Source organism: Thamnophis elegans, chromosome 7 (assembly GCF_009769535.1).
Source record: "Thamnophis elegans isolate rThaEle1 chromosome 7, rThaEle1.pri, whole genome shotgun sequence".
Lineage (NCBI taxonomy): Eukaryota > Metazoa > Chordata > Lepidosauria > Squamata > Colubridae > Thamnophis > Thamnophis elegans.
Window position 1 is genome coordinate 54,778,121 of NC_045547.1, and position 24,059 is coordinate 54,802,179.

Sequence of the window (24,059 nt, forward strand, 5' to 3'; positions counted from 1 at the left end):
TCTTTGATGGGGTGGCCCCTTTGCTTTAGTTTGCTGAGCTCATCTTCCGCGTACAGGTCCTCCTCCACCTCCTCAAATCTAGCCTCTAGCAGTCCTAGGAAGTCATCTACGCCTTGCAGTTGCGGTGGCTCTCTTGTGGAGGGCTGCTAGCCATTCCCTTGCTCCTCCCACTAGTCCCTCTCAATAGTATTCACTATAGCTCTGGGGAAAGAGTAGAGGTGTCCATAGCATTCCAGGTGGACCTCAGCTGAGTCAAGGAATAGGGCTAACTGGTCTGAGTTCCCATCAAACTTTTCTCTGAATCAGGGCGGTTCAATCAGCAGTGCCCTTCCCTCCTCCTGTCAGCCTCTGTATGCTTGCGTTTGATATGTCTGAAGATACTCCTCAGTTCTAGTTCGGACGGAGGGTGGAGATTGTCTGCCCTGGGCAGCCTGCCTGCTACATGGGAGAGACACTGGCTTCATCTTCTTTCTAATGGGTGGAGAAGTGGGATTGCATTCCCATGTGCTTCTCGTCACCTCAAGAGGAACCACTGCTCCTCCCCTCTCTTTTGGCATGCATAATGGCCTTTCTTCACAGAGGATGACCCAGTCAAATTCCTCTCTCCGTTGCTTTATGGAACTTCCCAGAGGCTCCATTTGGGGCTTTGGGGGCCTGGCTTGATTCCAGTCCAGCATCCTCTCCACTCTTCCCAGCTCGCTTAGGGCCTTTCCCTTCTTCTGGGCATATGGGTGGGGTGGGGGCTCAGCTTTAGCTGTTTTTAGGGGATGATTACTTATCTCCTCTTGCTTCACTCATCTCGGCTTTGATGTCTGAATGCTTTCCCCCCCCCCTCTGTTCAGATAACTGGCCTTTTGCCATGGTCTTCTGAGTTCCCCCCTCGGCACCCTCAATATTTAAAAGCAAAAGATGGCTGTTTGTAAGGTACCCTAACGATGCCTGCTTCATAATAAGCAACCCGATATTGTAATACAAAAAGCAGTGATTTATTTAGCAGCTTCATTAGGCATTCTTCATTAGGCATTTCTTATTCCAAGCCATCTTTTTTGCTTTCTTTATCTGCTTTTGAACTTTGCCCGTGTTTCTGTCTTCCTTCATGTCTTTGTCATTAATCATGTTATTCAATAGCTTCATTCATCTCAATCCAGCTACTATAATCTGTGATAATAATAATAATAATAATAATAATAATAATAGCAGTAGACTTATATACCGCTTCATAGGCCTTTCAGGCCTCTCTAAGCGGTTTACAGAGAGTCAGCATATTGCCCCCAACAATCTGGGTCCTCATTTTACCCACCTCGGAAGGATGGAAGGCTGAGTCAACCCTGAGCCGGTGAGATTTGAACCGCTGACCTGCTGATCTAGCAGTAGCCTGCAGTGCTGCATTTAACCACTGCGCCACCTTGGCTCTATAATCCGGATCCACCGACGCTCTGTATTGAATGTCAACACAAATAGTTGACATAATGAGGAAATAGCTTAATTTTAAAAATTCAAGAAAATATTTTACCTCTCACAACAAGATCAGCTGAAGCTGTGGCATTATCAACAATTGTCTGAGCAACACATGTGTATCTTCCAGCATGGCGCAACTGGGCATTCTTGACAATAAGTTCACCATTGTCTTTAATCTACAAATCAGGAAAAAAAATGTGCAACAGTCCTTTAAATTTAAATTTCATATAGAAGTCAAAATACTCCTAAAAAAGTAAAGTAAATCAGTAAAATGAATAAGACATCTATTTCTGAACTGCCTATAGCTCTTAAAAATAATATAAATATTCCTTATATCAATGAATTATATTGCATTTAAAATACACATTAAAATTGTGAAATCAGATATCACTTTCAAATGCAGCAGTATTTAATCTTACAACATAAATTGATATTATGTATCAATATAATATTTTGTATTATGAACAATAAAATGGCTTTTAAAATCATTATCTCTCCATTTTGGCAGAATACCAACCTTCAGGATTTGTAACACTTGTTGCAAAGAACATGCTGACATAGTGAAAGTTTTATTTTTGTAGCTGTCTCGCAATTACAATTTACTTAATTGCTTAAATGTATGGAAGTAACCTTAGATCAAATACTGACCATCCAATATTTGGAAACATTTATAATTCATAGCGACATAAAAAGTACAGATTGTCCCAAAATATATTGCTTAAGTATGCATTTTAATAAGTTGCATTATATATATATATATATGTATGTATGTATGTATGTATGTATGTATGTATGTATGTAGGGATAGGGATAGGGATAGGGATAGGGATAGGGATAGGGATAGGGATAGGGATAGGGATAGGGATAGGGATAGGGATAGGGATAGGGATAGGGATAGGGATAGGGATATTTAGAAATGTCACAAAACAAAGCATATTGTAACTTAATCTGTGAGAGTTAATTTTTTGCTGCTTCATTATTCTTAATTCATTCCAGATTATCCACTTATTTCAAGGTATTCAGAATCCTAGTGAGGAACAGGAAAATAAAAGATCTCCTGCGGTTATTGTAATGCTCATTTAAAATTTGTTTATAGAAGCATTAGCACTTTAACACGAGGAATCTTAATATTTTTCAATGGTAAAAAGTGAAGTTACCTCAGTAATCTACCATGTCCAGGATATAAATGTTCATTCATGAGGAAACCATGTTCTATTTGGCACTATATTTAAATCAGCCTATGTTTTATAATTATGTGTATGTGTATCTTCAAGCCAGTATTACTCATTAAGTAAAGTTTCTTGATATGCATCAAACATTTTCCCAATGCATTTAATTTTTTAAAATCAAAATGCACAGATAGAAACATGAGCAATTCTGATACTGGTATTCTGAGTACCTAATCTGAAGCATTAAAAAAAGCTCCTGGGCATGCAGTAGATATGTTGGAAGAGACAGCTGGAGAATACAAAGTAAAGCAATACAGCACTTCTGATCTGCTGTTTCAAGGGATAACACCCTTGCTTAAAGAGCAAGGTTTGAAGTTTGTTTGGCTCAAGGCATGCATTAAAAAAAATTAAAGCAAGAATTCTCTATGGAAGTTCTCCTTCTTTGGAAGAACTTATCCTCTCTGACAGGGCTGTCAAACTTCTGATGCATCATAAGCTGGCCACGCCCATGCTGGGAATAGCAAAGGGGGGAAAAGTTCTGATATGTCATGTGACACCAGTATGATGATATGAGTTTGACATTCCTGCTCTAAGGCAAGAGTACATATGATGATCTCTTCCAAACTTCACAACTGTGGTTGTCCCAAAAGTTTTTACAACTACATTTTCTATTATTTTTGCATAGGAAGATCAAGCTCTGGAGTCTTTGGATAGGTTTTTGAAGAAATTAACAGATAACATTTATATGGAGGATAGTAAGTAATCTGTCAAGTTTCCATTTAGCAAGAATGTCATAATAGTCAGATGATCCAGTAGTAATTTGTTCATGCAGAATCCTAAACTCACAATATGATGTGTTTCCCCCCCTCTTTTAATTTATTTCCATATGATAGTTCTTCAGAACTATCATATAGTTCTTCAGAACTATCATATAGGAATAAATTAAAAGAGAAAAAATGTATGAATTATTGTGTAGGTGAGTCATATGGATGTATGAATCAAAAATTAATCTAATGTATTAATTAAAAATAATCTCAATTATGTAGGATAATATACATTATGTTCTATATTATAATTTATTTTCCTGTATTAAGAAATTCTAGTTCTTATAATAAGTCCAGCAGACATGTTGCAACCCACCCACCCCTTGAAATTCTATCACAATAAATATGCCTGTCCGAGGTCTAAGTTTAGGTTCAAATCTGCACTGGTACCATTGTGCAGATGGAATTAATATTTTAATGTTCATTTCCAAAAATGGACTCTCGCCCCATGATCACTGTAGTCAGGAAAAAGGCTTCAGCTGGTCCAATGGAAGCTTTCTATCTTTCTTTAACTATGATCTTTCAAAATAAAGTGGTTGAAAAGGTGATAGCTTCTATGTATAGTCCTGAAAATTGGACAACTCCAAGGACAGAAAATAAGAAAGTTGCACATTAATTAATATACAGCTTGATTCTCAATTAATTAATTCATGCTTTTTATATATGTTTGTTCCACATAGACTCCCAGTGGTTAATATGAACACAAATACCATGTTCCTCGGAAAATAAAACCCAACCAGAAAATAAGCTCTAGCATGATTTCAGGCTGCTCGTAATATAAACCTTACCCCCAAAATAAGCTCCAGCTAAAATCGTCAGCCAGATGAACGCATTTACATTAGTATTGTGGTTGCCCGGGTGTGTGTGGCCCGCTCAATGTTGCTCACCTGTGAGGGGAGGAAGATTTTTTTAGGTCCCTCCCCCCTTTACCTTCTTTTCTCCCTGAACATTTGCTGTTTGGCTCTTTCAGTGACTGCAGAAAGGATTGAAAGGGAAGAAAGTGCCTCCTCAGATGTCTGTTCTTTCTCAGATCAATTTCAGAAGCCCTCATTGCTGCATGGCTGCTGGGCCTGCTGCACCTGCTGCTGCTGGGGGCTGCTCTTTGGCAAGGCTGATGGACGGAAATGGGAGCAGATCCCTGCGCTGGCTGTGTGGCTGCTGCACAACCTGCCTGAGCTCAGCTCTAACCACCACCCTGCTGCTCTTGTAGTCAAGCTCTTGGTGCAACTGGCCTCCGCCAGCCCTGCCTGCTGGCCCTGCTGCTACTGGGATTCTTTTTGGTTGTGGCAGGCCCCATGCTGACCGCCAGCAACTGCCCATGCTACTGCTGGCCTCATGGGTACTCTTCACTCTCCTGGCTGTGCTGCTCTTTGCCACACTATTGGGCTGCTCCTGCCTGGCATGGGGCAAGTCAGTCCAGATCTATGACTTCTGGACTGCTCTGCCAGCCAGCCAGGACCCCTTTGCCAGTGGCTGCTGGTGGAGCCATGCTGTCCACATTGCCTCACCCACTGCTGACTTGGGCTGCTGAGCACGAGCCTACACACCTACTTGCTGCAGGCACTGGGCTATAGGATGAGCCAGGCACTCTTCAGGCTCTTCTGGGCCTGACCCTGGTGGGCGCTGCAGTTCCCGTGCCAGCTATGGAAGCAGGCATGGGCGGCCACTGGCTGCCTTCCAGCCTCTACTTCACTTGTGGCTGTTCTGCTGCTGGAGACTGCCGCTGCCTCTCCTTCCACCTGGTGAGGATGGTGAGGAAAGGCAGGTGGTGGGGGTAGAGTTTCCTCCCTCCACCTGCCAGACACCTGCCAAAGCCATGCAGAGCAGAGGAGGGGCACACTACCTTGCCTGCGGGGTGCATGGGGCAGCTCCAGTAGGAGAGATTCTGACTGGCTGCGGACCACGGCCTGTTTCTTATGCTGGGTCAGTGCCCAGTGGAGGCTGCTAGGTAGCAGCAGGGTCTTAGCAGCAGGCCAGGCCAGGCAGGAGGCGAGGCAGCAGCCACAGGTGAGGTAGAGGCTGAAGGCGGCCAGAAACAGGGCCTGCAGGCTGGCACTCAGCAGCTTGAAGGAAGTGGTGGGCAAGGTGGCATGGGTGGTGTGGTTCCACTGGCAGCCGCTGATAGAGGCACTAACAGGGTGGCAACTGACGGGGTTCTCTAGAGTTTTAGATCTGGGCTGACTTGCACCATACCAGGCAGCAGCAACTTATCAGGGAGGTTGAGAGCAGTGCAGCCAGGAGATTGATGAGCTCTTGTAAAGACAGCAGCAGCACAGACAGACAGCCACTCAATGGTGTCCACCAAGAAGTGTCCCAGCAGCAGCAGAGCAGCAAGCAGGGCAGGCAGAGACTGGGGCATGCCAAGAGCTTGGGCTGCGGGCACTGTAAGAGCACCATCAGGGCAGAGCCGAATTCGGGCAGGGCAGTGGCAGGTTGTGCAGCAGCCATGTGGCCAGTGCAGGGAGTTGCTTCCACCACCACCCTTTGGCCTGGCCAAAGAACAGATCAGCTGGGGTGCCACTGGCCTCCAGCAGCAGCAGGCACAGCAGTACACTGCCTGCCACATCCGAGAAGTACCCGGCAGTAGCAGGGCCAATAGGCAGGGCAGGCAGAGGTCAGGGTACTTGGCCCATTGCGGCCACAGGCAAGCAGATGGTGGGACAGAGAGGGCTGTTCAGACTTCTGTGGGCCCCTACTCTTGCTGCCTCCTGTATGTGAAAAAATACGACATCCCCCCCAAAAAAGCCCTAATGGATTTTTCAAAGCAAAAATAAATATAAGACCTAGTTTTATTTTTGGTGAAACATGGTAGAGCCTATTGTCACTAAAAACACAGCACAGAATCCAGGCTACCAATAGGCAACATTTACATTTAAATAAGTTCTTTAAAACTCTGTGAAGCCCTCCTTTTGACTCTGAACACTTTTACGGAAGAGGTCATCCATATTTCTGGAGACACGGTATTGCACAAGGTGGGAAGTGTCTAAAAAAGAAACTGTGTGCTTGCCCACCCATTCAATTTCTTATGTATTTGTGGAGGGAATCTTAATATCTTTGCTCGAAACAAACACACCAGATGGGAGAGTTCTGTTTGAAGGGCCCACAGAGTACTCAAAGCAGCACTTTGAGAGGTTCTTTAGTAGCCATGGAAATGAATGCTCCAAGGCTTTGTCTTAACAAACAAATGACAGTTACTATAAATGCAATAATAAATAATATATGTGGTCTGACACTGAACACAGTGGGCGGGATTCATCATAGTGGGGCTGATTCATGTCAATCATTCTGCTGTTCCAGGTGCATTTTTTCATTTTTAGTTGCAGGAAGAACATTGAAAGAAGACATTGCTATGGAGAAACAACATTCTCAATTGCTTGAAGTCAGGACATAGCAATAGCAATAGCAATAGCAGTGGACTTATATACCGCTTCATAGGCCTTTCAGGCCTCTCTAAGCGGTTTACAGAGAGTCAGCATATTGCCCCCAACAATCTGGGTCCTCATTTTACCCACCTCGGAAGGATGGAAGGCTGAGTCAACCCTGAGCCGGTGAGATTTGAACCGCTGACCTGCTGATCTAGCAGTAGCCTGCAGTGCTGCATTTAACCACTGCGCCACCTTGGCTCATGAAAAGAAGGACATGAAAAGAAGCAATTTTTGGAATAACTTGTTTTGATACTGGAGTGCTACTCCATGAATTTATGAACAATATGTTTATAGAAGGTTATAATATTGGGTTCATGAGACAGTAACTTTCTTTTCTTCTAAGATAGTAACTTTCCTTTTTGGAGTAAACTGTAATATGGGGGGAAAGAAAACCTTCATAATAATTATTCCCTCTTTTCCTTTCTCCAAAATACCAACAATATTTTTACACCCAAATGTAAATATGTCAACAGAGAAATGTGAGGTAACTCACCATGATAGATCTTTCATAATAATCACTCTCTTTATCAACATTTACTGGATATCCATTTAAGAGCCAGATAAAAGTCAGGTCTAAAAAAGGATCATGGGATGCAAGACATTGCATGGTAGCATTCAATCCAACAATGACATCAACATTAGTTGGTGCTAATGTTATCCTTGTTGCAGCTTTGCAGTTAACAGAAAAAAATGTGGTTATATATTAGCAAGTCATTAAATATGCAACAATTGAAGCTCTGATCTACTTAAAACGTGAAAAATATACAACTTTACTATGGATGATTATGTTTCAATAGCAATAGAGATATAAGTAAAAACGTTTTTAAAATTTCTGGTTGTTTTGGTAGACTTTTCTTTGCAAATTCTGATACAGAAATGGTTTTTACTTAACCTTTCTTTTCATTGATAGTATCTACAGTTCAAGACCAATCCTAGGGTCAAAGGTAAAAATTACGTTAATAGCCTGTGTCAAAGATTATTCATAAGAGAGTTGTTTGGGGACACACCCAAATAATATACCCTATTTGTATCCTACTGATGAGATAATGATCCAGCGGTGGGAGTATCATATGAATTTATCATGCAATTACCAATTTGACATAAAATATTCTTCCTCTCACTTATACATACAAATAAATATCTATGTACTTGATTTTAACTTTTAATATATGAGCAACTATGCATCTAATGAAGCAACCTATAGTTTATATGATAATAAAAGTGCCAATTGTTACAAGACTCTGCTGAATGTTTTAGAGCAGGGGTCCCCCAATCCCTGGGCTACAGCCCACTGCTTGGCCATGGCCTATTCAGAATTGGGCCATGTGTGTGGCTGGCTGGAGTGTTCGTGTACAGCTTAACATGTACAAGCAGCAGGCATTCATGCACGGGCACAACAGCCCACCACTAGCACAAGTCAAGCTGCATGTCTACATGTCAGCCTGCCACTTGTGCAAGGGTTACATCCACGCTTTTAAGCATCAGCCCACCAGTCACACAAACCCAATTCCACTCTCCCCCTGCAGGTGGACTGCCAAACTGAAATGTTTGGGGACCTCTGCATTAGATTAATACAGCTACTCTTCTGTAAAGTGTAAGCTCAGTGATCCACATACAAAAAGTCAGTAATCAGAAACAGAAACAAGATATAAGAAATATATATTATTTTGTTACATACAATGACTAAATTAATAGAATTATCAAATTGATCCAGATTTATTTAGAAAATCAAAAAGGATTTCAACATATGTAATCTGAAGTCCATGCTATTCTTAAATTTGAGAATGTAGAGAAGTTTGAGAATTACCTGTGACTATAAGATCAGAAGAACTATTAGCTTTTCCTTTATTGTTTTCCACAAAACAGGTGTAATTGCCTGCATCTACTGCTGTAACATTAATAATTTCTAGGCTGCCATCATACCATATATGTATCCTATTGAAAAAGAAATTGTTAGATTGAAAAATGTCTGGAGAGAATTACATGGTAATCAAAAGTGTTATACATATTTTTCTAGCAGACATAAAAAAAATCTACAAGAATAAACTATATATTTATAACACCAGAAATATTACTTAAAATAATGAGAGCAGAGATAAAAATAAAATATCTGATCATGCGATGGTAACTATGGATATGGAAATGTGATTATAAACAAGCAAGTAGATGGAAAATGCATTTGAGATTTTTTTTAAAAATAAAGAGTTTTAGAAAAAATGGAAAGGGAATTAAAAGAAATATGGACTATAAATGAAAAGGGAGGGAGTAATACAGGTGTAATATGGGATGCAATGAAAGCAGTAGTGCACTCTTATAATATTAAAAACAAAAAGAGAAATATATAAAGTGTTTGGAGGAGGAAATTAGGGAACTAGAGAGTAAATATATAGAAAGTAGAGAGAATAGAACTAGTAGAGAGAATGTTAGAACTATCAGCTAAAAGAAAAGAATTGCAAAATATTGAGATAGAACAGGTTAAGAGAAATTTAATATACTTAAATAGGGAATTTATGAAAACAGTAATAAAAATTCTAGCATGCTGGCTAGAGCCACACAAGATAAAAAGGCAAAAAGCCTGATTGGAATAATAAAGAATGACAAGGGGGCGGGGGGAGATGTAATATGATGAGAGAAAAATTGTTGCTATTTCAGAAGTTCTTTGAAAAGCTATATAAGGGAAATGACATAAATGTGAATGAAAGTCAGGCATATATAGAAAACAATTTAAATTGTAAAATTCAAGAATATGATAAAGAAATAATGGAATCACAATTGGAAGAAAAGGAAATAATGGAAGTTATCAATAAATTGAAAATAGGTAAGGCACCAAGGTTAGATGTTAGGTGTAAAATATTAGAAAAATTTCAAAGGGCTATTGGTGCCAAAGATGAAAATAATGTTTAATAAATAATGAAAGGGGAAAATATTCCATGTTCCTGGAAGCAATCCTTGATAATGCGAAACCAGGTAAAGATCATACAAACCCAGGATCATATATACCAATATCACTTACTAATCAGGATGCTAAGATTTTTACAGCAATATTGGCAAATAGATTGAATATATTCATAGAGATTATATTAAAAATGACCAGTGTGGATTTATAAGAGGCCAACAAATGTCAGCTATAGTAAGAAGGGTATTAAACATAGGTTATTACATAAAGAATCAAAAATTAAAGGCAGATGTATTAGCATTAGATGTATTTAAGGCCTCTGATTGTGTGGAATGCTCTACATTGAAGATATTAATAGAGAAGTTAGGTTTTGGGGGGAAATTAAATCAACTACATTCAGAGAATAAAGCGAGTATAGCCATAAATGATGGTATTACAGAGAAAATAACCTTAAGCTGGGGAATGAGACAGGGTTGCCATTTATCCACATTATTGATGGAGATTTTGGCAAATGCAGTTAGGGAAGATTCAATGATTGAATTGGTGTACAGAAGAAAACTAAAATAAATTTATTTTCAGATGATACATTATTAACATTTCAAAATCCCATAGTTACTATAGAGGGTTATAGTTATTACAGTTATAGTTATTATAGTTATTACACCTGAATGAATTTGGGAAATATAATGGATTAGAAATAAACTGGGAAAAATCAGAAGTGATGTTATATAACCATAGTAAAGAAGAAGTGGAGGTATTGAAATGGAAATATAAATTAAAAATAGTAGATAGTATTAAATATTTAGGTATTGACATCCCAGGGGACACTGGCTAAGACACTGAGCTTGTCAATCAGAAAGGTCGGCAGTTCGGTGATTCGAATCACCAGTGCCACATAAGGGAGTGAGCTCCTGTTACTTGTCCAAGCTTCTGCCAACCTAGCAGTTCGAAAGCATGTAAAAATGCAAGTAGAAAAAATAGGAACCAACTTTGGTGGAAAGGTAACAGTGTTCCATGCACCCTCGGCATTTATTCATGCCGGCCACATGACCACAGAGATGTCTTTGGTCTGGCTCTATGGCTTTGAAATGAAGATGAGCATTGCTCCCTAGAGTTAGGAACGACTAGCACATATGTGCGAGCAGGGACATGCAGGCAGGGGAGGCAGGGGAGGCAGGGGAAAAGAAAAGAAATTTTAAAATAATTAAAAAGGCTAAGGTAGTTGCTGCCAGACTCCAGAGTCACAGTGACTGAGTCTGCTTAGTGCTAACTGTAGGGGGAGGCGAGAGAACTAGACAGTTAACATACAAATATTTGTTGGAGGTGCAAGAAAGAGGTTGGAACATATAAATATATGTGGTGGGATTGTGATTGTGCACAAAAATATGGGACATGTGTTGACAGAAATTAGAGCACTGTGGAATGTAAATTTAGATATGTCATCAACGATTGCATTAATGTTGCTGGTGGAAAAACGGGATATAAATGAAACAAAAAAGGAATTGATTGTAAATTTGATAATGGCAGCTAGATTAGTGATGGCTAAATACTGGGAATGAAATTGGGACATTCAGAGAAATTAGTGGTATAATGGATTATGGCAACAAATGATAAATTAAGAACAGAAATTAAATTTAAAAAAGGGATGATTAAACTAAATAATTATAATGAAATATGGGGGGATTTTATAAAATCAGTGTTGGTGGAAGGCAAAGGGAATAAACCTACTCAAGAATATATGTTATTTAGGGTATATGGGCACAATTGGAATACATTGTATATCTTTTAGTTGTTATAGATGATGAAATATGGGGGGGAAGGTCTCCGGTGGGGGGGGCACTATAATTTTTGGTTTTTTTCCTTTTTCTTTCTTTTTTTGTATTTATTATGTTTGTATTATTTGTATTTAAAAAAATAAAAAGAAAAAAGAAAGAAAAAGAAATTGTTAAGAAACTTGAGAATCAACAATAGAATAATAAGAAAATGTGGATGGAAATGGAAGTTTGGCATTACACATTTTTTTCTCTCCTGCCAGTTACACAAAGTATTTTCGTATCTATAATAATCATTGCCATTTATTCACTTTGTGCTGCTTAACTCCAGGAAAGAGAGAGAGTTACTAAATTGCCCAAGTAGAACAAACACATCTTCTAATATTACACAGCAGTTCAATGGTGGCAAAAAGTTGAGAGGAACATCTTTTTATATAGGCAACCATCTAGCTTATGCTGAATGACTGGAGGAAAAAAACACTAATGGCACCAGAAAGACACAGAAGGGTTTGCTGTTTTAATCCCAATATACAAATAAACACAGTGTGTGTGAGGAGATGTGTGAAAAAATGCAGCTACTTTAAAGATTGTATTGCCCATAAGGAGTAGACCCCTTAAAATAGTTGTACACTTTTTTAGATTCATTGAAAAGCAACCACTGTCTTGAATGACAAGCATATAGGTTGGGTTCATTCATTTCTTGTCACTCTGCCTAGTTTTGTGCAATGAACAAAGCTCAAATGAATAAACTAGCTATACTGATGGAACTGCAGAATTTGAAGGGGGGAAAAAAGCATGGTCCTGCTTTCCTTAACCATGAAGAAGGCCAATATGACCAACTAACCTAAAGATTTATTCTGTAGTATTAATAAAATTTCCCATTTCTGTGGCACACTTATATTCAGGCCAAACCATGCAGAAGCACAGGGTTTTTTAAAAATTTGATACTGAACTCTGAAATAATGCTTTGCAGATTATTTACTATACTCAGCAGTAATACTAACCTAGTTGAGTTTTTAAGAATTTCTGTCCCTCTACTCCAGGTAATTTTTGGTTTAGGAGCTGCTCTAGGCTTGCACTCAATTATAGCCTGCCCTCCTTTTGCAGCCAAAACCTCTTTCTTCATTGGGTAGAATTCAAAGGTTGGAGGCAACACTGTGAAGAAAAACTTAATTATTAGACATGTATACAGTACTTTATAGTACAATGCTACCATGTTTCCTCGAAAATAAGACAGGGTCTTATTTTCTTTTGACCCCCGAAATAAGCACTTGGCCTTATTTTTCGGGAGGTCTTATTATTTTTGAGGTGCAGGAGGTGGTCATCTCATGGCTACTGCTGTGTTGCAATATTTTCAGGGAGGGCTTATTTTGGGGGGAAGGGCGCATGTGCCCAAAAGCCCAATTGGGCTTATTATCCAGGGAAGTCTTATTTTCAGGGAAACAGGGTACCAGTGTGCTCCTGTGTTCTGACAATAGCATATAATAGTCAATTATACTGAAAACCTAGAGAGATTTTGCAGAATAAAACAAAGTTGAACCATAATGTTGAATTTGTGAGATGTTAATAGTTGCATCTATTCTCAAAAATAGAGAATTTAAGTAAATAAATGATTTTATGCATTAATTCTATTTGAGATATCATATTTAACTCAGTCCAGAAAATAAGAAACAGTTTCTTCTACATGTTGAAAGATTAAAAAGAAACAAAAGTTATATTTGGTATAGCAGACTAAAATCAACATCAATGCTTAAAATACTATTAGTTGACAGACGTTTTCCATCATTACTATAACTCAACAGAACCAAAGGAGAGAAAAAAATCTGTCTGTCTCTGTCTGTCTGTCTCTATCTTAATATATGCCACTACAGTTTCTACAAGTTTCATTCTAATTCTTCAAATATTTCCAAAGAATTTTACAATAATTAGATAACACAATAACAATTTAAGATACTACAAATTATGCAAATAGATTTCTATTGTACAATAAGAATCTTTATACTTTTTTCCACTTTCCATAAATCTCTAAATATGTAATAGAATCTTCAGATCAAACATGGAGTTTGTATAAGGCTAATGAGAAATCAATTTCTTTCAATGGAACAATATCACAGCATAAAATGCAATAAGCTATCACATATTTATATCTAAATGTAAAGCCACCATGGAAAAAATATTCAAATTCTTCAAAAAGATAAAATGTGGTTATGTGATTCTAGAAACATGCAAACAGCTGTAAATGCGGGCTGATTGATGAGCAACTGATATGTAGTGACATGACCAGAGCTCAGCTGAATATTGTTATTGTATTTTCTACCTAAAATGTTTTATAATAATGTAGTATAATACACTTACCAATAACTTTTAATTCAGCATTTGAATAAATCATTCCATGTATATTTTCTGCTACACATTGATACATGCCTGAATCTTCAAGGTTCAGGCTAGAAAATCTCAATTCTCCTTTCCAATACTGTGAGTAAAACACATAGTAAAAATAGATAATGATAAATTTCAAGATAATGATGATTGCTGTTTCAGAATAAGGTTATAATTTTTTCTCTCCTTACATCTTACCCTACCTTACCTTTTTAAGGCAAACATAGATTTTTTTAGTTTGGTTTCATTTGGATAACAGCTTTTGTCAGACTTGCCCCAGTCTGATACATTAGGAAAGAAAAACCTTCAACTCCATTTGGTTAAAGCAAAGGGTTCCTTTACTAAGAGTGGTGGCTGCCATAAAGTCAAGCCAGCTCTGACAGTACCTCACTTGCTAGATACAAAAATAAGATATAGTCCATTTCCAATCCGTTTCCAGCCAACCAGAGCTCACCAACATGTTTTGAGAATTCTGGGATGTTTGAAGAGTAATATACATTTTTCTCAGGGTGCCAGACCATAGGATGCTAGTACAAACAAGATCTGTTGAGAGAAGTCCATTGTAATTTAATGTGCCAGCTGCAAAGAAAAAACCTTCAGGCTAATTGCCAAGTAGCCTAGTAAAGTAACTTGTGAAATGCAACATGTGAATTCTGCCCGTTGTAAGTAATGTGAGATGGCACATTAGCAACAAAGAGATAGCAACAAAGCTCTGGGCTAAATGCTGGAAAATGTATTCTTTTTCTCCTTTCATATATATACAAATATATAAAAGACTTTCAAAAGACAAAAGTTACAAAAGACTTTCGTGCATCTCTTCCACAGTCATCAACCATAATTCATATTATCTCAAGTATTTTAACTCAGATATATTTATACATATTACCATCATCATGCCTCCATTTTCATTTGACTATAATTGTTTAAACGTCCATCATAAAATATACCAAGATTTAAAACATGACCACATACTGACATTTCATTTGCTATTTCTAATATCCTCCAATAACACTGAATCCTTATGGCCTATTCTGGCTAAACATCCATAATATTTAGTAACAAAAATTTCTAATCCTCCTTTCCAAATCACTGTTTACAATTTACATTCAATTTCCTTATGTTGTACCCATGCATATATATATATATATATATATATATATATATATATATATATATATATATATATATATATATATATATATATATATATATATATACACATACATACATATATATATATACATACATATATATATATATATATATACACACACGTTGTTATCATTACCCCTCCTTTGTTTGACTGTATCCTTTATCATAACATTCCCCCCCATAATCAAAACTTAACTAAACTTAACTTAGTTCTTTTTTATTAACCTTTATATATAACCCAAAAAAAATCTAATCTTCCTTTCATAGGAACCATTCAATATTCATATCCAATTATTACTTATCATAGCAATACATATGTATACATTATTATCATTATCAATTATTTATTTAACTATATCTATTGTCACTAAATTTCACTAAGTTTAACTAGTTTTCGATTATACACTTTCATCTATCAACTTGTATCTTTCCAGTAGCAAAACAATCTCATGTCTTCTGCCATTTGTGGTATCAGTCCTCTAATCATCTCCTTAATCAAATTTGTGTGGACTCCTCTTTGCAACTCATTGCTTATTAATTCTTTTTCTCCTTTCTGAGGTTCTTTGTTTTCAGAGGCTGGGAAAATGATGAGGTTTGCATGAACTAATGGATATGAAATTATGTTTCTAACACTATGATGATCTGTGCAAGCTGTGTAAACTACAAGAAGTTTGAGAAAACGTTTTTGAGTGTGGCTTTTGCTTTTTCACTTTCTGCCTGCCCTGTAAAAGGTCATCCAGTTTAATCTTTTTTTTAAAGTTTTTTTTATTTTTTATTTTCAAAACAAACACAACACATAAAATCTTCTTTTCTTACATACTGTAGAAAGTGTATCAGTTGGTTACAAAAGACTTTCGTGTACCTCTTCCACAGTCATCAAGCATAATTCATATTAACTCAAGTATTTTAACTCAGATATTTATACATGTTACCGTCATCATACCTCCATTTTCATTTGACTATAGTTGTTTAAACATCCTTCATCATAAAATATACCAAGATTTAATACATAACCACATACTGGCATTTCATTTATTATTGCTAAAATCCTCCAAGGACACTAAATCCTTATATCCTATTCTAGCTAAATATCCATAATATTTAATAACAAAGTTTTCTATCCTCCTTTCCAAATCATTGTTTACAATTTACATACTAGTCTCCCTTTATTTATTTATCAGCATAAATATAACATACACACACACACACACACACACACACACACACACACACACACACACACACATATATATATATATATATATATATATATATATATATATATATATATATATTAGATTTTTACAACCCCTGGTAAGCCCCAATTATAATAGATAGATACTAATAGATACCTTTCACCCTGGCTTCGCTGATAACGGATAAGAGCCTGTGGCCTAATGGCTAAGATCTCTGCCTAGTGTGCCTAGTATGCCATATAGCCCAGGTTCAAATCCCAGTAAGGGTATGGCTAGCTGATGAGAGCTAAATAGCTTGAAATAGATCTATACTAGTCTCCCTTTATTTATTTATCAGCACAAATAAAAAAACACACACACATATATATATATATATATGTATGTATGTATGTATGTGTGTGTGTGTGTGTATATATATATATATACATACATACATACATACATACATACATACATACATACATATATATATATATATATATATATATATATATATTAGATTTTTACAACCCCTGGTAAGCCCCAATTATGGGAGGAAGCTAACTGCTTCCATCATCTGTCATTCGGCTCGTCACAAGAGTCCATCACGACAGAAACCCAATATTTTTACTGTTGCCTTTGTTATATTTGTTTTTTTATTTGTGCTGATAAATAAATAAAGGGAGACTAGTATAGATCTATTTCAAGCTATTTAGCTCTCATCAGCTAGCCATACCCTTACTGGGATTTGAACCTGGGCTATATTGCATACTAGGCATACTAGGCAGAGATCTCTGCCTAGTATGCCTAGTATGCAATATAGCCCAGGTTCAAATCCCAGTAAGGGTATGGCTAGCTGATGAGAGCTAAATAGCTTGAAATAGATCTATACTAGTCTCCCTTTATTTATTTATCAGCACAAATAAAAAAAACATATATATATATATATATATATATATATATATATATATATGTTATATTTATGCTGATAAGTGTATGCTGATATGTGTATATATACACATATATACACACACACACATATATATATATATACACACATATATATATACATATATACATATACATATACATATACATATACATACATACATACATACATACATACATACATACATACATACATACATACATAACTCCTTTGATAAGAATTTGGCCAGTGAATTCATCCAGCTAGCCAAATCCCATGTAGCAGCTCCTGTTACTATTCAAGGAGAAAAAGGATGGGTCGTTGAGGCTGTGTGTGGATTTTAGGGGGATAAATGTGTGTGTGTGTGTGTGTGTGTGTATGTGTGTGTGTGTGTGTGTGTGTGTGAGAGAGAGAGAGAGAGAGAGATAGGGAGAGAGAAACATGTACACCCACCCCCTAATGAAGGACATGTTGGGTCATTTGGCCAAGAGTAAAATTTTCACCAAGCTAGACCTGAGGGACGTGTACTACAGGGTGAGAATCAAGGAAGACGATGAGTGGAAGACTGCCTTTAATTTCCGGCTATGGAGCTTTCAATTCAAAGTAATGCCATTTGACCTCAAAGAAGCCCATGCCATGTTCATGCAGCTAATTAACGAGGTGCTTGCATGAGCATCTGTACAAAGGGGGCCTAGTGTACCTGGATGATTTTCTCATCTTCACCAAAACAATGGAAAAGCATATGAAGTTAGTGCACGAGGTGCTCAAAAAGCTTGAGGTGGTGAATCTGTACACTAAGATGTTGTGGCTCGGCAGGAGCCGTTGGAACTGCCACCAGACTCCAACAGTGTGGGGTCTTATGAGTCGGCCCTGGAGGATGCGGAGGACCCTGGACAGCAGGGCGCAGAGAGCAGGGCACAGAGAGACTGGTTGGTCACCAGGTGGCACCTGAGCATTGGATCAGTCGAGTGGAGACAAGAGAGAAGGATCCAGAAACCACCTGTGAGTTGTTCCGGGATGCACGCCATCGAAGGGCTACTCGGCATCAAGAACAATTACGTAATTACAGGAGGTAATTACGCTCAGCTGTTGCTCATTAAGATCCTCTCCTGATTATAAAAGAGACTGCTTGTGCCACGCTCTTCTTGCAGAAGTCAACGTTAAGGACTAATGAGAAACAAACTTGGCAGGCTGGATTTCTGCCAGAGTTTGTTTGCTTTGCTGCCAAGGTTTGTAGGACTTGCTGCCAGAGTGTTTATCTCTTTGTTTATTTTGGGCTTGCAGCCAACGAGAGTCTGGACTGATTAAAAAACATTCTCATTTACGTTTGTCTTGGCTTTCGTTCCTGGATGGAGGAGTGGGGTCAGAACAGATTGACTTCTGCCCAAGACAAACCTCCATTCAGCTACAATGGAGCAACTCTGTGCTGAGAATGCCCAGTTGGCTCAACAGATTGCTTTGCTGGCTGGTCAAGTTTCTCAGCTTCAGGGACCTGCTAAACCCCCCCCCTCCCCAGCCACGGAGGAAGTGCCCAGTGGCTATGCCAGACAAGTTTGATGGCAATCAAGCTATGTTTGCAGCATTCTTGGGACAATGCTAGCTGTTTATTAGCTTGAAAGCGGAGGACTTTCCCACCGACCGGACGAAGGTGGGATCGAAGGTGGGATTTATCATCAGTTTGCTCTCAGGCACAGCTGCCCGTTGGGCTACACTCTTGCTATCTCAGCCTAGCCCTTTGCTGGATGACTTCCAGGGCTTTTGCAATAATCTCCGGCTGATGTTTGAGGATCCCATTAAGGGGGAAACAGCAACCAGACGATTTAAGTCACTACAGCAGCGTCGTGGCTCCTTACAGGATTATGTCAGCGAATTCCGGCTGCTTAGTCAGGACTCAGCTTGGATTGAACCAGCTCTCATGGACACTTTTCAAGACGGGCTGTCCAATGCCTTACAGGATGAACTGGCAAGGGTGGACAGGCCACCGACATTCGACATGTTGGTCCACTTGTGCCTCTGGATAGACGCCCAGCTGCAGAGGCGGAGGCCTCGCCGTGCATCCCAGGAGACCACTGGTGTACCGGTTCCTCAGGAGACTGCAGTTGCCAGGGGGAAGCCCATGGAGTTGGGGGCTGTCACACCCTGAGTGGCACGCACGGTGATGGACAGACGGCGCGCGAGGGGGTTGTGTTTTTCTTGTGGGGCTCTTGGACATTTAGCCACAGCTTGCCCTAAGAAGACTAGGGGAGCTGCGAAGTCTGAGACCAACCCCTCAGCTCCAGAGCCACGTGTCAGGACTCGGGCGGGGGCCGATCCAAAGGAAATGGTGGGTTGGGGGCAATCCAAAACCGAGGTGGACAGGCTGCCACAGCACATGGTTCTAGCAGCACACATCCTCTTGTCGGGTAGTCCACAGGGAATTCCGGTCCATGCCTTGGTCGATTCTGGGGCTACCACGAACTTTATGGATGCGGCGTTTGTTACAGCATATGATGTTCCTCTGTGTCCAGTGGACCCACCAATGCTGGTCGAGACTATTGATGGACGGTTGCTTCTGTCTGGGCCTATTAAGGCCACCATGCAACCTTTGCGTTTGATCCTCGGGGAGCACGAGGAGGCCATCCAATTTTACGTGACTTCGGCCCTGCATTTCCCTGTGGTCTTGGGCTTGGCTTGGCTGTGGACGCACAACCCTCAGATCTACTGGTCACAAAATCTGGTCATATTCCTGTCCCTGAAATGCGTCGACCATATCCAGCAGGTCTGTGTGTCCCAGGTACCCAGCTCACCGAAGGTGGACGTGCCGCCGAGTTTAGCGGACTTCGCGGATGTCTTCAGCGAACAGGAGGCGGATCAACTGCCACCGCATCGGCCTTATGACTGTCCCATCGACCTGGTACCTCATGCAAAGCTCCCTACGGGTTGTTTATACTCCATGTCTGAGCCGGAGTTGGCCGTGTTGCGGGACTTTCTTAATAAAAACCTTGCCTGGGGGTTTATCCGGCCTTCGTCCTCACCCTTGTTTGCCCCGGTTTTGTTTGTGAAAAAGAAGACTGGGTATCTGAGACTTTGTTGCGATTACCGGTGCCTGAATGCCATCACGGTACATAACCGGTACCTGCTGCCCCTGATTTTGGAGTTGTTGGAGCGGCTCTGGGAGGCAACAGTATTCACGAAGTTGGATTTGCATGGCGCCTACAACCTGGTTCAAGTCAGGGCAGGGGACGAATGGAAGACGGCCTTTGGTACCCGGTATGGACATTTCGAGTACACGGTCATGCCGTTTGGGTTGACCAATGCGCCGGCGGTCTTCCAACACTTTATGAACGATATCTTCCGGGACATGTTGGATCAGTTTGTCATCATTTACCTGGACAACATCTTGATCTACTCGATGTCCCGGAAGGATCATCAACGTCATTTGCATCTGGTCTTGCAGCGACTCCGAGAACATCGTTTGTTTGCAAAGCTGGAGAAGTGTCAGTTTTGGCAGACTACCATCGAGTTCCTGGGGCACCGTATCTCCCCTGAAGGAATTGTGATGGAGCCGAGCAAGGTGGAGGTGATGCGCAGTTGGCAACCTCCTCGACGTATGAAAGATGTGCAGAGACTTCTCGGGTTTGCCAACTACTACTGGATCTTCATCCCCAGCTTTGCTTTTTTGACTGCGCCACTCACTAGGCTCCTGCAAAAGATAGTGCCATTTCGCTGGAGTCCTACGCAGCAGCGAGCGTTCATGGCCCTGAAGCAGGCTTTTACGAAGGAGCTGATCTTGAAGCACCCTGATCCCCATCATCCATTTGTCGTGGAGGCGGACGCATCTGAAGTCGCGGTGGGTGTGGTGTTACTGCAGGCTCATGCCCCTGATGGTACCCTTTCCCCTTGCACTTACTACTCGTGGAAACTCAATTCTTCCGAGCGCAATTATACCATATGGGAGAAGGAGTTTTTGGCTAACAAGGTGGCGTTTGAGGCCTGGAGGCATCACCTGGAGGGGGCCAGGCATCAGGTCGAGGTTCAGATGGATCATCGGAATTTGGAATTTTTGACCACTGCATGTAAGCTGAACCAACGTCAGATCCGGTGGTCTCTGTTCTTTGCCCGGTTCAATTTTAAGGTGACGTACATTCCTAGTGGGTTGAATAAAAGGGCGGATGCCCTGTCTAGGAAACCAGAGTACTCTGACCCTGCGGACTCGCTTCCACCCCAGACTGTTCTGCCTGTCGAATTCTTCGCTGCAGTTCATGAACCCGTGGACGTACGGGCTCTGATACGGGGTGGAGCAATGAAAGGCAGAAGTAGGGACAGCTTCCCCGTGGACCTTTGAGGAGGACCTTTTGAGGTATCGGGACCAGCTCTATGTGCCCGCAGGGCCCATCCGTGCACTGGTTATCTCCCAGTGTCATGACACTCCAGCAGCAGGACATTTTGGTCTTTTCAAGACATTGCACCTGGTCTCCTGTACGTTCTGGTGGCCTCGCTTACGAGACGATGTGCAGAAGTATGTGACGTCGTGTGTTCAGTGTCAACAGGACAAGTCAGCAACGGGAGCTCCTCCAGGTTTATTGCAACCATTGCCGACCCCGGACAGACCTTGGGGAGCCGTGTCCATGGACTTCTTGACCAAGCTGCCTCCATAGTCAGGGTTTACCACGGTCCTCGTTGTGGTGGACATGCTCACTAAGATGGCGCATTTCATCCCCTGTTGGAGATTGCCGATAGCTCACGCCACGGCCCGCATGTTCATCCAACATGTGTTCCGCTTGCACAGCCTACCTGACCGGGTTGTCTCAGACCGTGGGACACAATTCATGGCCCAGTTTTGGAAAGGGCTGATGGCAGCTCTAGATGGTCAAGTATGTTTGTCCTCAGTGCACCATCCCGAAACCGATGGGGGTACGGAGAAGGTGATTGGGATTCTAGAACAGTACCTGCGCTGTTTTGTGAATCAGCAGCAGAACAACTGGGTGGAATACTTGGCCGTGGCGGAGTTTGTATGTAACAACTCCCAGCACACCTCCACATGGGCGGCATAATCTTCAGGGCTAACATCGGGTACCACCCTTGTTTTTTCCCTCTCACCCCGGTGGACTCCCCGGTCCCTGCAGCACAGGACTTCCTCTCTGAGCTCCAGGCAGTCCACCAAGTGGTGCGCCGCTATCTGAATCAGGCAAAGGAAGATTACAAAAGGGTGGCAGATAAGTCTCAGTGTGCGGTGCCGGAGTTGGCTGTAGGGGATCGTGTGTGGCTGTCTACACAGCATCTTCCATGCCACCGGCCGGCTAAGAAGTTAAACCACCGGTATCTTGGACTGTTCCCCGTGGAGGCCATCATCAACCCGGTAGCTTATCGCCTGACCCTCCCACGCACGATGCGAGTGCACCCGGTGTTCCATCACTCACTCTTGATCCCTGAATGATTGGCTTGTCCTTTCCACTGACCCTCTTCCCCTCAACCATCATCGCATGTGGTTGACACATGGCCACCGCACGAAGTGGCCCAGATCCATGACTCAAGATGGCTCAAGGAACGGTTCCAGTATTTGGTAGACTGGACAGACGAAGGGTCGGAAGGGGGGACCTGGACAGATGCAACAGCCATGCATGCCCCTGCCCTAATGCGGGCATATCATACGGACAACTCCTCCCAACCTCATCCCGAGCATCAGACCTGGGGGAAGGGCCCTGTGGTGAGGGATAATGTTGTGGCTCAGCAGGAGCCGTTGGAGCTGCCACCAGACTCTGACAGCGAGAGGTCTTATGAGTCGGCCCTGGAGGATGCGAAGAACCCTGGACGGGTTCCGACTCTGAGCAAGGTGCAGAGAGACTTGTTGGTCACCAGGTGGCGCCTGAGCCTTGGATCAGTGGGGAGGAGACAAGAGAGAAGGATCCAGAAACCACCTGTGAGTTGTTCCGGGATGCACGCCGTCGAAGGGCTACTCGGCGTCAAGAACAACTACGTAATTACAGGAGGTAATTACGCTCAGCTTTTGCTCATTAAGATCCTGTCCTGATTATAAAAGAGACTGCTTGGGCTATGCCCTTCTTGCAAAAGTCAATGTTAAGGACTAACGAGAAACAAATTTGGCAGGCTGGATTGCTGCCAGAGTTTGTTTGCTTTGCTGCCAAGGTTTGTAGGACTTGCTGCCTGAGTGTTTATCTCTTTGTTTATTTTGGGCTTGCAGCCAATGAGAGTCTGGACTGATTAAAAAACATTCTCATTTACGTTTGTCTTGGCTTTCATTCCTGGACGGAGGAGGGGGGTCAGAACACTAAGCTGTCTAAGTGTGAATTCCACAAGACTTGCCTAGACTATCTGGGCTACCAAGTGCCAAGTGAAGAGGTGGAGATGGACCCTGGGAAAGTAAAAGAGATACTCCAGTGGCAGGCCCCCCGAATTGGCAAGCAGCTGCAGAGTTTTTTAGGATTCACAAACTTCTGAAGGCAATTTATCCCCTCCTTTGCCAAGATTGCTCTGCCAATCACTGAGCTGCTGAAGGCAGAAAAGGGGGAGGGAAGCTGTACCCAAGCCAGCATCTAACCTGTACAATGGAATGCCAGGAGACTTTTGAGAAGTTAAAGAGACTGTTTGCTGAGGAACCAATCTTGAAACACCCTAAATCTGAGGAGCCTTTCATCATCCAGGCTTGTGCTAGTGATGTAGTGGTCGGAGCAGTTTACCAGAAAAATTGAGAGAGGAAGCCGCAACCATGCGTCTACATGTCCCAAAAAGTCACGAAAATGGAGAAAGGTTGGACAGTGAGGGAGAAGGAAACCTTTGCTGTCCAATGGACACTGTTAATGTGGTGTCAATTTATCAAGAGGAGCAAACTGCCACTTGAAGTGTGGACTGAGAACCTGGAGGTGCTTCAGACTCCTTGAAAA

At 41.2% G+C, this 24,059-nt stretch overlaps 1 protein-coding gene across 3 annotated transcripts in view; it reads right to left on the bottom strand.

The window, feature by feature from the left end:
* Window positions 1–24,059, bottom strand: part of CNTN1 (contactin 1) — a 286,347-nt gene that overhangs the window by 55,318 nt on the left and 206,970 nt on the right. For all 3 annotated transcript variants that reach the window (XM_032221821.1, XM_032221822.1, XM_032221823.1), the window contains 5 exons: window positions 13,900–14,017; window positions 12,549–12,699; window positions 8,684–8,811; window positions 7,370–7,545; window positions 1,514–1,634 (listed from right to left, as the gene is read on the bottom strand). In XM_032221821.1, the coding sequence (XP_032077712.1) occupies window positions 1,514–1,634; window positions 7,370–7,545; window positions 8,684–8,811; window positions 12,549–12,699; window positions 13,900–14,017 (694 nt within the window). The remainder of the gene's footprint in view (window positions 1–1,513; window positions 1,635–7,369; window positions 7,546–8,683; window positions 8,812–12,548; window positions 12,700–13,899; window positions 14,018–24,059) is intronic.